The sequence below is a fragment of the Cervus elaphus genome, chromosome X (genome assembly GCF_910594005.1).
Source record: "Cervus elaphus chromosome X, mCerEla1.1, whole genome shotgun sequence".
Classification (NCBI taxonomy): Eukaryota; Metazoa; Chordata; class Mammalia; order Artiodactyla; family Cervidae; genus Cervus; species Cervus elaphus.
In genome coordinates, this window is record NC_057848.1 from 72,672,350 (window position 1) to 72,688,047 (window position 15,698).

At 38.6% G+C, this 15,698-nt stretch overlaps 2 protein-coding genes across 6 annotated transcripts in view; one reads left to right on the plus strand and one right to left on the minus strand.

Moving 5' to 3' along the window:
* The window catches only part of LOC122689685 (probable ATP-dependent RNA helicase DDX4), a 727,334-nt gene that overhangs the window by 127,574 nt on the left and 584,062 nt on the right, over positions 1–15,698 (minus strand). The gene's annotated exons all lie outside the window — the stretch shown is intronic.
* Positions 1–15,698, plus strand: part of LOC122689687 (probable ATP-dependent RNA helicase DDX4) — a 437,080-nt gene that overhangs the window by 16,668 nt on the left and 404,714 nt on the right. For all 3 annotated transcript variants that reach the window (XM_043896324.1, XM_043896325.1, XM_043896326.1), the window contains exon 3: positions 220–280. In XM_043896324.1, coding sequence (XP_043752259.1) covers positions 220–280 — 61 coding nt within the window. The remainder of the gene's footprint in view (positions 1–219; positions 281–15,698) is intronic.

Genomic DNA, 15,698 nt, shown 5'->3' on the forward strand with positions numbered 1-15,698 from the left:
TCCTCCGCCATCTTGGCTCCTCCCTATTCATACAATTTTAAAGTGAAGGTGTTTTAGAGTAGTAAATAAAAGAACATGCAGTGACCCAGGAAATCTTACAATCTTTAATTATTTTGTTCTGGACAAAACCCAATTGTTAAAACTTTCTAGTATTTATGAGATAGATTACTCATTGTTATTATTTGAAGTAGAAAACTAGTGTTTTCTTTTTTCTTACAGGATAGGTATTCTTCTGGAGCAAATGGAGACACTTTTAACAGGACTCTGGCTTCATCATCAGGTATGTGTTAAAGCAAAAATGCAGAACTGTTTTTAGGTTAAGGGCTTCATCCACTGGATGAGAAGCAGACTAATAGATACCTTGTCAAAGATGTTTTTAAATTTTCTAGGGAGACGTTTTGGCTTGAATATTTTGGGTTTGGAGCCTCTTACAATTAAAGGAAGGGAGAGAAGAGAGAGTGTAATGTTAGAGTGTATCCTCCTTTTTAGTGGGTTTGCTGTAAAACCTTTGCCCAGCCTCCAAGTTGCATGTTTGGCTTTCAGGCTGCTATGGGAATTGTCAGGATTCCTGATACAAGGCAGTAGGAGAGTAGACTCAGGTGTTGAAGCAGGTTACAGTGATGGTGACCTGTCAGGATAGCAACTATTTAAACCAAACTCATATCAAATTAATGCACATAAATCCCTGGCATTCCTATACACTAACAATAAGAAAATAGATATGGGAATTAAGGAAACAACCCTATTCACCATTACGTCAAAAAGAATAAAATACTTAGGAATAAATTTACCTCAAGAAACAAAAGACCTATATTTAGAAAACTGTAAAACACTGATGAAAGAAATCAAAAGATGACACAAATAGATGGAGAAATATACCATGTTCATGGATTGGAACAATCAACATAGTGAAAATGAAATCTATAGATTCAATGCAATCCCTATCAAGCTACCAATAACATTTTTTCACAGAACTAGGACAAATAATTCCACAATTTGTATGGAAGCACAAAAAACCTCGAATAGCCAAAGCATCTTGAGAACGAAGAATGGAACTGGAGGAATCAACCTGCCTGACTTCAGACTATACTGTAAAGCTACAGTCGTCAAGACAGTATGGTACTGGCACAAAAACAGAAATATAGACCAGTGGAACAAAATAGAAAGCCCAGAGATAAATCCACGCACCTGTGGACACCTTATCTTTGGCAAAGGAGGCAAAAATATGCAACGGAGAAAAGACAATCTTATTAACAGGTGATGCTGGGAAAACTGGTCAACCACTTGTAAAAGAATGAAACTAGAACACTTTCTAACACCATACACAAAAATAAACTCAGAATAAATTAAAGATCTAAATGTAAAACCAGAAACTATAAAACTCCTAGAGGAAAACATAGGCAGAACACTCTGACATAAATCACAACAGGATCCTCTATGATCCACCTCCCAGAGTAATGGAAATAAAAGCAAAAAAACCAAAATGGGACCTAATTAAACTTAAAAGCTTTTGCACAACGAAGGAAACTATGAGCAAGTTGAAAAGACAGTTTTCAGAATTGGAGAAAATAATAGCAAACAAAGCAACTTTCAATGTCAAAAACCCACAAGGAGCTCATGCAGCCCAATACTGGAAAAATAAACGACTCAGTCAAAAAATGGGCCAAAGAACTAAACAGACATTTCTCCAAAGAAGACATACAGATGGCTAACAAACACATGAAAAGATGCTCAATATCACTTATCATCAGAGAAATGCAAATCAAAACCACAATGAGGTACCATCTCACGCTGGTCAGAATGGCTGCTATCAAAAAGTCTACAAACAATAAATGCTGGAGGTGTGGAGAAAACGGACCCCTCTTACACTGTTGGTGAGAATGCAAACTAGTACAGCCACTATGGCGAACAGTGTGGAGATTCCTTAAAAAACTGGAAATAGAACTGCCATATGACCCAGCAGTCCCACTGCTGGGCACACACACTGAGGAAACCAGAATTGAAAGAGACACGTGTACCCCAGTGTTCATTGTAGCACTGTTTACAGTAGCTAGGACATGGAAGCAACCTAGATGTCTGTCCGCAGATGAATGGATGAGAAAGTTGTGGTACATATACACAGTGGAATATTACTCAGCTATAAAAAGAACATATTTGAGTCAGTTCTAATGAGGTGATTGAAACTGGAACCTATTATACAGAGTGAAGTAAGTCAGAAATAAAAAACACCAATAACAGTATATTAGCGCATATACATGGTGGAATTTAGAAAGATGGTAACAGTGACCCTATATGTGAGACGGCAAAAGAGACACAGACATAAAGTACAGGCTTTTGAACTCTTGGGAGAAGGTGAGGATGGGATGATTTTAGAGAATAGCATTGAAACATGTATATTACCATATGCGAAATAGGTGACCAGTCCAAGTTCGATGCTTGAAACAGGGCACTCAGAGCTGCTGCACTGGGACAATCCAGAGGGATTGGATGGGGAGGTAGGTGGGAGGATGGTTTGGAACAGCCTTGTTCCAAACTAGGAACACCTGTGGCTGTACACAGGTACAGCTATGTACACCCGTGGCTTGTACACCGGTGGCTGATTCATGTCAATGTATGGCAAAACCCACCACAATATTGTAATTAACCTCCAATTAAATAAATTAATTAAAAAAGTAAAATATTTAATTAAAAAAAGATAATATGAGCTTCTTTGGGATCTGAAAACTAACTTAGGGAGGTCCTTGGCAAATAAGAGAAACAAATCAAGATAAGGGAGCTGTTGTTTTCCCCCTGTCACTTGTCTCCATCTTGTTCACCTACATTTTTTATAAAGCTGAGAAGATAGGTGGAAGTGGTAGGACCTGGGCTAGAAAATTAAACTCATGACAGTAGTCTTTGATTTTGTTGAAGTTCACAGCAGGCTAATATGCTACTTCTAGTATATTTTCAATTAAAAAAATACATATAACAACAAAATTTACTGTATTAACCAAAGAGTCTGAGCAACTGAACTGAATGTCCTGAAAAAATCAATTAAGTCTAACTGTTCTAATACGTCATTTAGGATCTCTGTTGCCTTATTGATTTTCTGTCTGGAAGGTTTGTCCACTGATGTCATTGAGGTCTTAAAGTCTCCTCTATTATTGTATTCCCATCCATTTGTCTGTTAGTATTTGTTTTCTATATTTCAGCTCAGTTCAGTTGCTGAGTCATGTCCGACTCTTTGGGACCCCATGGACTGCAGCACCCCAGGATTCCCTGTCCATCACCAACTCCAGAGCTTACCCAAACTCATGTCCCTCGATCGGTGATGCCATCCAACCATCTCATCCTCTGTCATCCCGTTCTCATCCCGTCTTCAATCTTTCCCAGCATCAGGATCTTTTCAAATGTTAGTTCTTCACATCAGGTGGCCAAAGTATTGGAGGTTCTACTTCAGCATCAGTCCTTCCAATGAATATTCAGGAATGATTTCCATTAGGATTGACTGGTTGGATCTCCTTGCAGTCCAAGGGACTCTCAAGAGTCTTCTCCAACACCATAGTACAAAAGCATTACTTGTTCGGCACTCAGCTTTCTTTTTTTCTTTTTTTTCATTTATTTTTATTAGTTGGAGGCTAATTCCTTTACAATATTGTAGTGGTTTTTGTCATACATTGCCATGAATTAGCCATGGACTTACATGTATCCCCCATCCCGATCCCCCCTCCCACCTCCCTCTCTACCCGATCCCTCTGGGTCTTCCCAGTGCACTAGGTCTGATCACTTGTCTCATGCATCCCACCTGGGCTGGTGATCTGTTTCACCCTAGATAATATACGTGTTTTGCTGCTATTCTCTTGAAACATCCCACCCTCGCCTTCTCCCACAGAGTCCAAAAGTCTGTTCTGTACATCTGTGTCTCTTTTTCTGTTTTGCATATAGGGTTATCATTACCATCTTTCTAAATTCCATATATATGTGTTAGTATACTGTAATGGTCTTTATCTTTCTGGCTTACTTCCCTCTGTATAATGGGCTCCAGTTTCATCCATCTCATTAGAACTGATTCAAATGAATTCTTTTTAATGGCTGAGTAATATTCCACGGTGTATGTGTACCACAGCTTCCTTATCCATTCGTCTGCTGATGGGCATCTAGGTTTCTTCCATGTCCTGGCTATGATGAACAGTGCTGCGATGAACATTGGGGTGCACGTGTCTCTTTCAGATCTTGTTTCCTCGGTATGTATGCCCAAAAGTGGGATTGCTGGGTCATATGGCAGGTCTGTTTCCAGTTTTTTAAGAAATCTCCACACTGTTCTCCATAGCAGCTGTACTAGTTTCAATTCCCACCAACAGTGTAAGAGGGTTCCCTTTTCTCCACACCCTCTCCAGCATTTATTGCTTGTAGACTTTTGGATAGCAGCCATTCTGACTGGCGTGTAATGGTACCTCATTGTGGTTTTGATTTGCATTTCTCTGATAATGAGTGATGTTGAGCATCTTTTCATGTGTTTGTTAGCCATCTATATGTCTTCTTTGGAGAACTGTCTGTTTAGTTCTTTGGCCCATTTTTTGATTGGGTCATGTATTTTTCTGGAATTGAGCTTCAAGAGTTGCTTGTATGTTTTTGAGATTAATCCTTTGTCTGTTTCTTCATTTGCTGTTATTTTCTCCCAATCTGAGGGCTGTCTTTTCACCTTGCTTATAGTTTCCTTTGTTGTGCAAAAGCTTTTAAGTTTCATTAGGTTCCATTTGTTTATTTTTGCTTTTGTTTCTAATATTCTGGGATGTGGGTCATAGAGGATCCTGCTATGATTTAAGTCGGAGTGTGTTTTGCCTATGTTCTCCTCTAGGAGTTTTATAGTTTGTGGTCTTACATTTAGATCTTTAATCCGTTTTGAGTTTATTTTTGTGTATGGTGTTAGAAAGTGTTCTAGTTTCATTCTTTTACAGGTGGTTGACTAGTTTTCCCAGCACCACTTGTTAAAGAGGTTGTCTTTTTTCCATTGTATATCCTTGCCTCCTTTGTCAAAGATAAGGTGTCCATAGTTTCATGGATTTATCTCTGGGCTTTCTATTCTGTTCCATTGATCTATATTTCTGTCTTTGTGCCAGTACCATTCTATCTTGATAACTGTGGCTTTGTAGTAGATTCTGAAGTCAGGCAGGTTGATTCCTCCAGTTCCATTCTTCTTTCTCAAGATTACTTTGGCTATTCGAGGTTTTTTGTATTTCCATACAAATTGTGAAATTATTTGTTCCAGTTCTGTGAAAAATACCATTGGTAGCTTGATAGGGGTTGCATTGAATGCATAGATTGCTTTGGGTACTATAGCCATTTTGACAATACTGATTCTCCCAATCCATGAACATGGTATATTTCTCCATGTGTTTGTGTCCTCTTTGATTTCTTTCATCAGCGTTTTATAGTTTTCTATGTATAGGTCTTTTGTTTCTTTAGGTAGATACACTCCTAAGTATTTTATTCTTTGTGTTGCAATGGTGAATGGTATTGTTTCCTTAATTTCTCTTTCTGTTTTCTCATTGTTAGTGTATGGGAATGCAAGGGATTTCTGTGTGTTAATTTTATATCCTGCAACTTTATTATATTCGTTGATAGCTCTAGTAAGTTTCTGGTAGAGTCTTTAGGGTTTTCTATGTAGAGGATTATCTCACCTGCAAACACAGAGACTTTCACTTCTTCTTTTCCTATCTGGATTCCTTTTACTGCTTTTTCTGCTCTGATTGCTGTGGCCAGTACTTCCAACACCATGTTGAATAGTAGTGGTGAGAGTGGGCACCCTTGTCTTGTTCCTGATTTCAGGGGAAATGCTTTCAATTTTTCACCATTGAGGGTAATGCTTGCTGTGGCTTTGTCATATATAGCTTTTTTATGTTGAGGTATGTTGCTTTTATTCCTGCTTTCTGGAGAGTTTTAATCATAAATGGGTGTTGAATTTTGTCAAAGACTTTTCTGTGCATCAATTGAGATAATCATATTGTTTTTATCTTTCAATTTGTTAATGTGTATTACATTGATTGATTTGCGTATTTTAAAGAATCCTTGCATTCCTGGGATAAAGCCCACTTGGTCACGGTGTATGATTTTTTTAATATGTTGTTGGATTCTGTTTGCTAGAATTTTGTTAAGGATTTTTGCATCTATGTTCATCAGTGATATTGGCCTGTAGTTTTCTTTTTTTGTGGCATCTTTGTCTGGTTTTGGAATTAGGGTGATGGTGGCCTCATAGAATGAGTTTGAAAGTTACCTTCTTCTGCAAATTTCTGGAAGAGTTTGAGTAAGATAGGTGTTAGCTCTTCTCTAAATTTTTGGCAGAATTCAGCTGTGAAGCCATCTGGTCCTGGGCTTTTGTTTGCTGGAAGATTTCTGATTACAGTTTCGATTTCCTTGCTTGTGATGGGTCTGTTAAGATCTTCTATTTCTTCCTGGTTCAGTTTTGGAAAGTTATACTTTTCTAAGAATTCGTCCATTTCTTCCAAGTTGTCCATTTTATTGGCATAGAGCTGCTGGTAATAATCTCTTATGATCCTTTGTATTTCAGTGTTGTCTGTTGTGATCTCTCCATTTTCGTTTCTAATTTTGTTAATTTGGTTCTTCTCTCTTTGTTTCTGAATGAGTCTTGCTAATGGTTTGTCAGTTTTGTTTATTTTTTCAAAACACCAGCTTTTAGCTTTGTTGATTTTTGCTATGGTCACTTTAGTTTCTTTTGCATTTATTTCTGCCCTAATATTTAAGATTTCTTTCCTTCTACTAACCCTGGGGTTCTTCATTTCTTCCTTCTCTAGTTGCTTTAGGTGTAGAGTTAGGTTATTTATTTGACATTTTTCTTGTTTCTTGAGGTAGGCCTGTAATGCTATGAACCTTCCCCTTAGCACTGCTTTTACAGTGTCCCATAGGCTTTGGGTTGTTGTGTTTTCATTTTCATTCATTTCTATGCATATTTTTATTTCTTTTTTGATTTCTTCTATGATTTGTTGGTTATTCAGAAGCATGTTGTTTAGCCTCCATATGTTTGAAGTTGTAATAATTTTTTTCCTGTAATTGAGATCTAATCTTACTTCACTGTGGTCAGAAAAGATGACTGGAATGATTTCAATTTTTTTAAATTTACCAAGACTAGATTTATGGCCCAGGATGTGATCTGTTCTGGAGGAGGTTCCGTGTGCACTTGAGAAAAAGGTGAAGTTGATTGTTTTGGGGTGAAATGTCCTATAGATGTCAATTAGTTCTAGCTGGTCCATTGTGTCATTTATAGTTTGTGTTTCCTTGTTAATTTTCTGTTTAGTTGATCTATCCATAGGTGTGAGTGCGGTAGTAAAGTCTCCCACTATTATTGTGTTACTATTCATTTCCTCTTTCATACTCGTTAGCGTTTGCCGTACATATTGCGGTGCTCCTATGTTGGGTGCATATATATTTATAATTGTTATATCTTCTTCTTGGATTGATCCTTTGATCATTATGTAGTGTCCTTCTTTGTCTCTTTTCACAGCCTTTATTTGAAAGTCTATTTTATCTGATATGAGTATTGCAACTCCTGCCTTCTTTTGGTCTCCGTTTGCGTGAAATATTTTTTTTTCAACCCTTCACTTTCAGTCTGTATGTGTCCCTTGTTTTGAGGTGGGTCTCTTGTAGACAGTATATATAGGGGTCTTGTTTTTGTATCCATTCAGCCAGTCTTTGTCTTTTGGTTGGGGCATTCAACCCATTTACATTTTAGGTAATTATTGATAGGTATGGTCCCGTTGCCATTTACTTTGTTTTGGGTTCACGTTTATAGAGTCTTTCTGTGTTTCCTGTCTAGAGAAGATCCTTTAGCATTTGTTGAAGGGCTGGTTTGGTGGTGCTGAATTCTCTCAGCTTTTGCTTGTCTGTAAAGCTTTTGAGTTCTCCTTCATATCTGAATGAGATCCTTGCTGGGTACAGTAATCTAGGTTGTAGGTTATTCTCTTTCATTACTCTAAGTATATCCTGCCATTCCCTTCTGGCCTGAAGGGTTTCTATTGATAGATCAGCTGTTATCCTGATGGGAATCCCTTTGTGTGTTATTTATTGTTTCTCCCTTGCTGCTTTTAGTATTTGTTCTTTGTGTTTGATCTTTGTTAATTTGATTAATATGTGTCTTGGGGTGTTTTGCCTTGAGTTTATCCTGTTTGGGACTCTCTGGCTTTCTTGGACTTGGGTGGCTATTTCCTTCCCCATTTTAGGGAAGTTTTCAGCTATTATCTCCTCGAGTATCTTCTCATGGCCTTTCTTTTTGTCTTCTTCGTCTGGGACTCCTATGATTCGAATGTTGGGGCGTTTCACATTGTCCCAGAGGTCCCTGAGGTTGTCCTCATTTCTTTTGATTCTTTTGTCTTTTTTCCTCTCTGCCTCATTTATTTCCACCATTTTATCTTCTACCTCACTTATCCTACCTTCTGTCTCCATTATTCTACTCATGATTCCCTCCAGAGTGTTTTTGATCTCATTTATTGCATTATTCATTTTTAATTGACTCTTTTTTATTTCTTCTAGGTCCTTATTAAACATTTCTTGCATCTTCTCAATCCTTGTCTCCAGGCTATTTATCTGTAACTCCATTTTGTTTTCAAGATTTTGGATCGTTTTTATTATCATTATTCTAAATTCTTTTTCAGGTAAATTCCCTATGTCCTCCTCTTTTGTTTGACTTGGTGGGCATTTTTCATGTTCCTTTACCTGTTGGGTATTTCTCTGCCTTTTCATCTTGTTTAGATTGCTGTGTCTGGAGTGGGCTTTCTGTATTCTGGTGGTCTGTGGTTCCTTTTTATTGTGGAGGTTTCACCCAGTGGGTGGGGTTGGACGATGGGCTTGTCAAGGTTTCCTGGTTAGGGAAGCTTGCGTCAGTGTTCTGGTGTGTGGAACTGGATTTCTTCTCTCTGGAGTGCAATGGAGTGTTCAGTAATGAGTTTTGAGATGGGCCTGTGTGTTAGGTGTGACTTTGGGCAGCCTGTATGTTGATGCTCAGGGCTATGTTCCTGCATTGCTGGAGAATTTGCGTGGTATGTCTTGCTCTGGAACTTATTGGCTCTTGGGTGGTGGTTGGTTTCAGTGTAGGTATGGAAGCTTTTGGATGGTCTCTTATTACTTAATGTTCCGAGTAGTCAGTAGTTTTCTGGTGTTCTCAGGTTTTGGGCTTAAGTCTCCTGCCTCTGGATTTCAGTTTTATTTATTCCAGTAGTCTCAAGACTTCTTCAGCTATACAGCACTGATAATAAAACTTCGAGCTTAATGGTGAAAAGATTCTCCACCGTGAGGGACACCCAGAGAGGTTCACGGAGTTACATGAAAAAGAGGAGAGGGAGGAGGGAGATAGAGATGAGCAGGCGGAGAAAAAGGGGGACACAAGAGGAGAGAGACAGATCTACGCAGTTGTCTGTTCCCAGAGTTTTCTCCGTACCCCAGACATCCGCAGAGATTCACAGAATTGGATTGGGAAGAGAAGGGGAAAGGAGGAAATAGAGGTGTTCTGAGGTAGAAAACAGAGAGTTAAAAGTGGGAGGGAGTAATCAACACACTCCTGAATAGAAATGGGAACTGAATATTGGATTCTTAAATGTCCAAAATTTATATCACATACTGAAAAACAAAGATTAAAAATCAAGCATAGATGTTAGACTCTTTAAAATACAATATTTAAAAACAAAAACAAACACACACAAAAAATCTAGAAATAATTATGAAGTTCAGTTTAAAAATAGGACTTCTCTCTTTTTTTTTTTGCAAGGTTATAGTGAAATGAAAATGAAAATTAAGACATAATAGAGGAGTATTAGAGTACTTTAAAATGAAATAAGAGAGAAAAACAAGAAAAAAAAAGAAAAAGAAAAAAAAATTTTTCCCCTAATTAAAAAAATCGTAAAAATATATGAAAATGAAAGTTAAGGAGTAATGGGGGAGTAGTAGGGAATTTTAAAAGAAAATAAAAGATAAAATTAAAAAGAAAAAAAAAGAAAAAAAATTTTTAATTTAAAAAAAGAATATATATATATATGAATTTCTCTGGAGCTGTTGCGGTCAGTGTGGGTTCAGTTCAGTTTCAGATAGCTCCTCATTCCAGCTTATACTTCTCGGTATCTATAGGCCCCTTCTGGTGTAGTCGGTGTTACCTACAGGGATTTTAATCTGTTGCACCGGTCATTTCTGAAGCGGTTCCCTTTGTTTATTTGGCGTCTGTTTGCCGTCTCTTCGGTGTCTAATTTCCGCCCTGACACAGGCGGGCAGAGGTGATCTCTTATTTAGGTTCGCTAGTTCAGTCCTGCTACCGGGAGGGCGGGGTGCTGCAGACAGATATCGCTGTGTGTGGGGAGCATTCACAGTGTTCCGGGCACACTGGGTTTGCCCCTGTTCACCAGTGTCTGTGCTTTCCCCGTCTACACTGCTCAGGCTCCCGGCTGCTCTATAGGGAGCGTGCCCTGTGTTGCGTGCGGTTCCAGTTTTCGCGTACTCCACAAAAGCGCGGACTCGGTTGCGCCTGCGTTTTGTGCCTTCCCCGGCCTGAGCGGCTCAGGCAGCCAGATGTTGACCATCCAGAATCTCAGGAAGTCTTTGGATAGAAACTGGAGGCCTGTTTGCAGTGTGGGAGGGGATGCCATCTCTGGGGCCGAGTTTGCCCCTTTCCCCTCCCCTTTGCCTCCTACCTCCGGTGGGATGGGCCGGTCTGCCGCAGGCTAGCTCTTCTCTGGAGTTTCTCAGTCCCTTTGTTTTGCGATCGGGCGGCAGTGTGTTCGGGCTGGTTAATTTTCTCTGTTGCTATCCCACAGTTTAAAAAAGCTCCCTCCAATTGCTCTCAGGGCCTTTGGGCCGGTCCTTACCCTAAGCAATGTCACCCGCTCCTCTCCGTTCTGCCCCCACTTGCTGGTGGCGGATGCGGGCGTCTGGGGTACTTTTCTGCTGGGAGTTGCTTTTAGGCACGTAATCTGTGGGCCTTATTTACTTTTTCCTCCCGGTTAGGTTGCACTCTGAGGTTTGAAAACTTCCCCCAGACCCGCCAGTGCGAGGGGTTCCTGGTGTTTGGAAACTTCCTCTATTAAGACTCCCTTCCCGGGACTCTGTCCCTAGCTCTTTTGTCTCTCTTTTGATCTTTTATATTTTGTCCTACCTCCTTTTGAAGACAATGGGTTGCTTTTCTGGGTGCCTGATGTCCTCTGCTAGTGATCAGAAGTTGTTTTGTGAAATTTGCTCAGTGTTCAATAGTTCTTTCAATGAATTTGTAGGGGAAAAAGTGGTCTCCCGGTCCTATTCCTCCCCCATCTTGGCTCCTCCCCGGCACTCAGCTTTCTTTGTAGCCCAACTGTCACATCCCTACATGACTGCTGGAAAAACCATAGCTTTGAGTAGATGGACTTTTGTTAGCAAAGTAATGTATCTGCTTTTTAATATGCTGTTGAGGTTGGTCATGACTTTTCTTCCAAGGAGTAAGAGTCTTTTAATTTCATGGCTGCAGTCACCATCTGCTGTGATTTTGGAGCCCCCCCAGATATGTCTCTCAGTGTTTCCATTATTTCCCCATCTATTTGCCATGAAGTGATGGGACTGGATGCAATGATCTTCATTTTCTGAATGTTGAATTTTAAGGCCACTTTTTCACTGTCCTCTTTGACCCTCATCAAGAGTCTCTTTAGTTCTTCTTTGCTTCCTACCATAAGTGTGGTGTCATCGGCATAGCTGAGATTATTGATATAACTCCTGGAAATCTTAATTCTAGCTTGTGATTCCTCCAGCCCAGCATTTTGCATGATGTAGTCTGCATATAAGTTAAACAAGCAGGGTGACAATATACAGCCTTGACCTACTCCTTTTCCTATTTGGAACCAGTCTTTTGTTCCATGTCCAGTTCTATCTGTTGATTCTTGACCTGCATACAAATTTCTCAGGAGACAGGTCAGGTGGTTTGGTATTCCCATCTCATTAAGAATTCTTCATAGTTTGTTGAGGTCTAAACAGTCAAATGCTTTGGTGTAGTCAATAAAGCAGAAGTAGATGTTTTTCTGGAGTACATGATTTTTCAATGATCCAGTGAATATTGGCAATTTGATCTTTGATTCCTCTGCTTTTTCTAAATCCAGCCTGAATATCTGTAAGTTCACAGTTCATGTACTGTTGAAGCATGCTTGGAGAATTTTGAAGGTTACTTTGCTAGCATGTGAGATGAGTGCAATTGTGGGGTAGTTTGAACATTCTTTGGCATTGCCTTTCTTTGGGATTGGAATGAAAACTGACCTCTTCCAGTCCTGTGGCCACTGGCTGAGTCTTCCAAATTTGCTGGCATGTTGAGTGCAGCACTTCCACAGCATCGTCTTTTAGGATTTGAAATAGCCCAATTGGAATTCCATCTCCTCCACTAGCTTTGTTCATAGTGGTGCTTCATAAGGCCCATTTGACTTCACATTCCAGGATGTCTGCCTCTAGGTGAGTGATCACACCATCATGGTTATCTGGGTCATGAAGATCGTCTTTGTATAGTTCTGTGTATTTGCCACCTCTTCTTAATATCTTCTGCTTCTGTTAGGTCCATACCATTTCTGTCCTTAATTGTGCCCATCTTTGCATGAAATGTTCCCTTAGTATCACTCATTTTCTTGAAGCGATCTCTAGTCTTTCCCACTCTATTGTTTTGCTCTATTTCTTTGCACTGATCACTGAGGGAGGTTTTCTTATCTCTCTTTGCTATTCTTTGGAACTCTGCATTCACATGGGTATATCTTTCCTTTTCTCCTTTTCCTTTCACTTCTCTTCTTTTCTCAGCTATTTGTAAGGCCACCTAAGACAACCATTTTGCCTTTTTGCATTTCTTTTTCTTGGGGATGGTCTTGATCACTGCCCTCTGTACTATGTCATGAACCTCCATCCATAGTTCTTCAGGCACTCTATCATATCTAATCTCTTGAATCTGGTTCACACTTCCATTGTATAATTGTAAGGGATTTGATTTAGGTCATACCTGAAGGATATAGTGATTTTTACCTGCTTTGTTCAGTTTCAGTCTGAATTTGCAATAAGGAGTTTATGATCTGAGCCACAGTCAGCTCCCGGTCTTGTGTTTGCTGACTGTATAGTGTTCTCCATGTTTTCTCTGCAAAGAATATGATATTTTATATACTTATATGTTTTTGTATTTATATATAATTATTTAAGTATTTAAATATAATTTTAATATAAAATAAATAAATATTTATATAAATTTAGATGCTCCTATATTGAGTGTGTATGTGTCATTGAGAGTAATATCCTCTTCTTGTATTGATTCTTTTATCATTATATAGTGTCTTTCTTTAGCCTTTTTATGGCTTTTGTTTGGAAGTCTGTTTTGTTTATAGGAGTGTTGCATCCCCCACTTTATTGTCATTTTCATTTGCATGAAATACCTTTTTCCATCTCCCCACTTTGAGTCCTTTGTGCTGGAGTGGGTCATTGGTTTCTTAAAGAACTTAGTTTTGGCTTTATTGAGCCACTATTATATGTTTGTTTCCTCTTTCTTTATCTTTTGTTGTTAACATTTTTAAAAGATTTATTTAGTTGTATTTATTTACGGCTGTACTGGGTCTTAATTGCTCTGCACAGGCCTTCTCCACTTGTGGTGAGTGGGGGCTACTCTCTAGTTGCAGTGCATGGGCCTCTCATTCCACTGGTTTCTCTTGTTGTGGACCACGGACTCTAGGTGCATGGGCTTCAGTAGTTGCAACTCATGGGCCCTGGAGCACTGGTTCAGTAGTTGTGGCACACAGGCTTAGTTGTCCCATCGTATGTGGGACATTCCTGAACTACGGATTGAACCTGTGTCTCCTTCATTGGTGGGTTCTTTACCACTGAGCCACCAGGGAGGCCTGCTTTTACCACCATTTTTCTCCTTTACTCTTCTGTGATTTGTTGTTTTTCTAATGTTCTTACTAGTTGAGATGGATGTTTACCTCATTAATTTTCAGTTCTTATTGTATAAAAATGTAATTTCTGATAGGTGTCATTTTATCATACAATTCTAAGTATTTCTAAAGTTCCATTGTAATTTTTTTTCTTTGAACTGTTTTGATAGAAGTGTTTCCAAATGTAAGAGAATTTTAAAATTGTATAATTGAGTTACTCGATCATTAGTTGTCAGTGTATAATAGTGATTTGCTATTTTTATAGATTATACACCATACAGAGTTAGTGTAAAATATTGACTATATTCCTTGTGCTGTATATTACATCCCTGTAGCTAATTTATTTTATAACTAGTAGTTTGTGCCTCTTACCTCCCCTTCACCTATTTCATACCTCCCTCACCCTTCTCCCATGTGGCAAACCACTAGTTGGTTTTCTATATCTGTTCATCTTATCTGTTTTTGTGTATTTGTTGACTTGTTTTATTTTTTGGATTCCACTTATAAGCAAAAATATACAGTATTTGTCTTCTAGCAATTTTTAATTTGATTGCATTGCAATTAGAGAGTTTTGTGTATGTGATAACTGATTTTTGAAATTGTTGAATTTACATTTTGGCCTTCCATGTGGTCGGTTTTTATGAACATTCTATTGTTGAAGAAAGTCACCAGTTTAATGTTTTTAGTTCTGTGAATGTTTACAGTGTTCTGTGGATGATTGTAATTTGTCTGTTCTCCTTTGACTGTTTTTCTTGGCTGTTATAGACAGTGCTTATCAAAACATTTTTATGTGTATCTGTGTTACCATGTGAGTATATCCACAGGAAAAAGTATACTAGTATATTTTCAAAAAATATTTTCCTTTAAAATTAGGATCAAGGTGGATCTAGTTTATAGTTTCAATGTTGTATCTAATTCGTGCTTATTTCCTTACGTCCTTGACTAGTCTTGGCATTTAAAACAATATTTATTGGAATATAGTTGTTTTACAATGTTGTGTTAGCTTCTATTGTACAGCAAAGTGAATCAGTAATATATATATTTCCACTTGTTTAGATTTCCTTCCATAGAGCAATGAATAAAGTTCCCTGTGCTATACAGTAGGATTTTCATTAGTTATCTATTTTGCACATAGCACCAATAGTGTATATACGTGAAACACAGTCTCCCAGTTCATCCTTCCCGCAACCCCCTGCCTCTTGATATTCTTAGATTTGTTCTCTATGTTTGTGTCTCTGTTTCTGCTTTGCAAATAGGTTCATCTGTACCATTTTTCTAGATTCCACATTTATACATTAATATATGATATTTGTTTTTATGACTTTCTTCATTCTGTATGACAGTCTCTAGGTATATCCATGTCTCTACAGGTGACACAATTTAATTCCTTTTCATGGCCAAGTAATATTCCATTATCTGTGTGTACCACATCTTCTTTATTCATTTCCTCTGTTGATGGAAATTTTGCTTGCTTCCCTGTCCTGGCTTTTGTAGATAGTGCTGCAGTGAACATTGGAGTGCATGTGTCATTTTGAATTACGTTTTTCTCTGGGTATATGCCCAGTGTTGGGATTGCTGGGTCATAGGGTCCTTCTGTTTTTAGTAGTTTTTAGGAACCTCCGTATTGTTCTCCATAGTGGCTGTATCAATTTACCTTCGCACCAGCAGTGGAAGAGGGTCTCTTTTCTCCACACTCTCTCCAGCATTTGTTGTTTGTACACTTTTTGATGTTGGCCATCCTGACTTGTGTGAGGTGATAACTCATTGTAGTTTTGATTAGCATTTCTCTAATAATTAGTGATGTTGAGC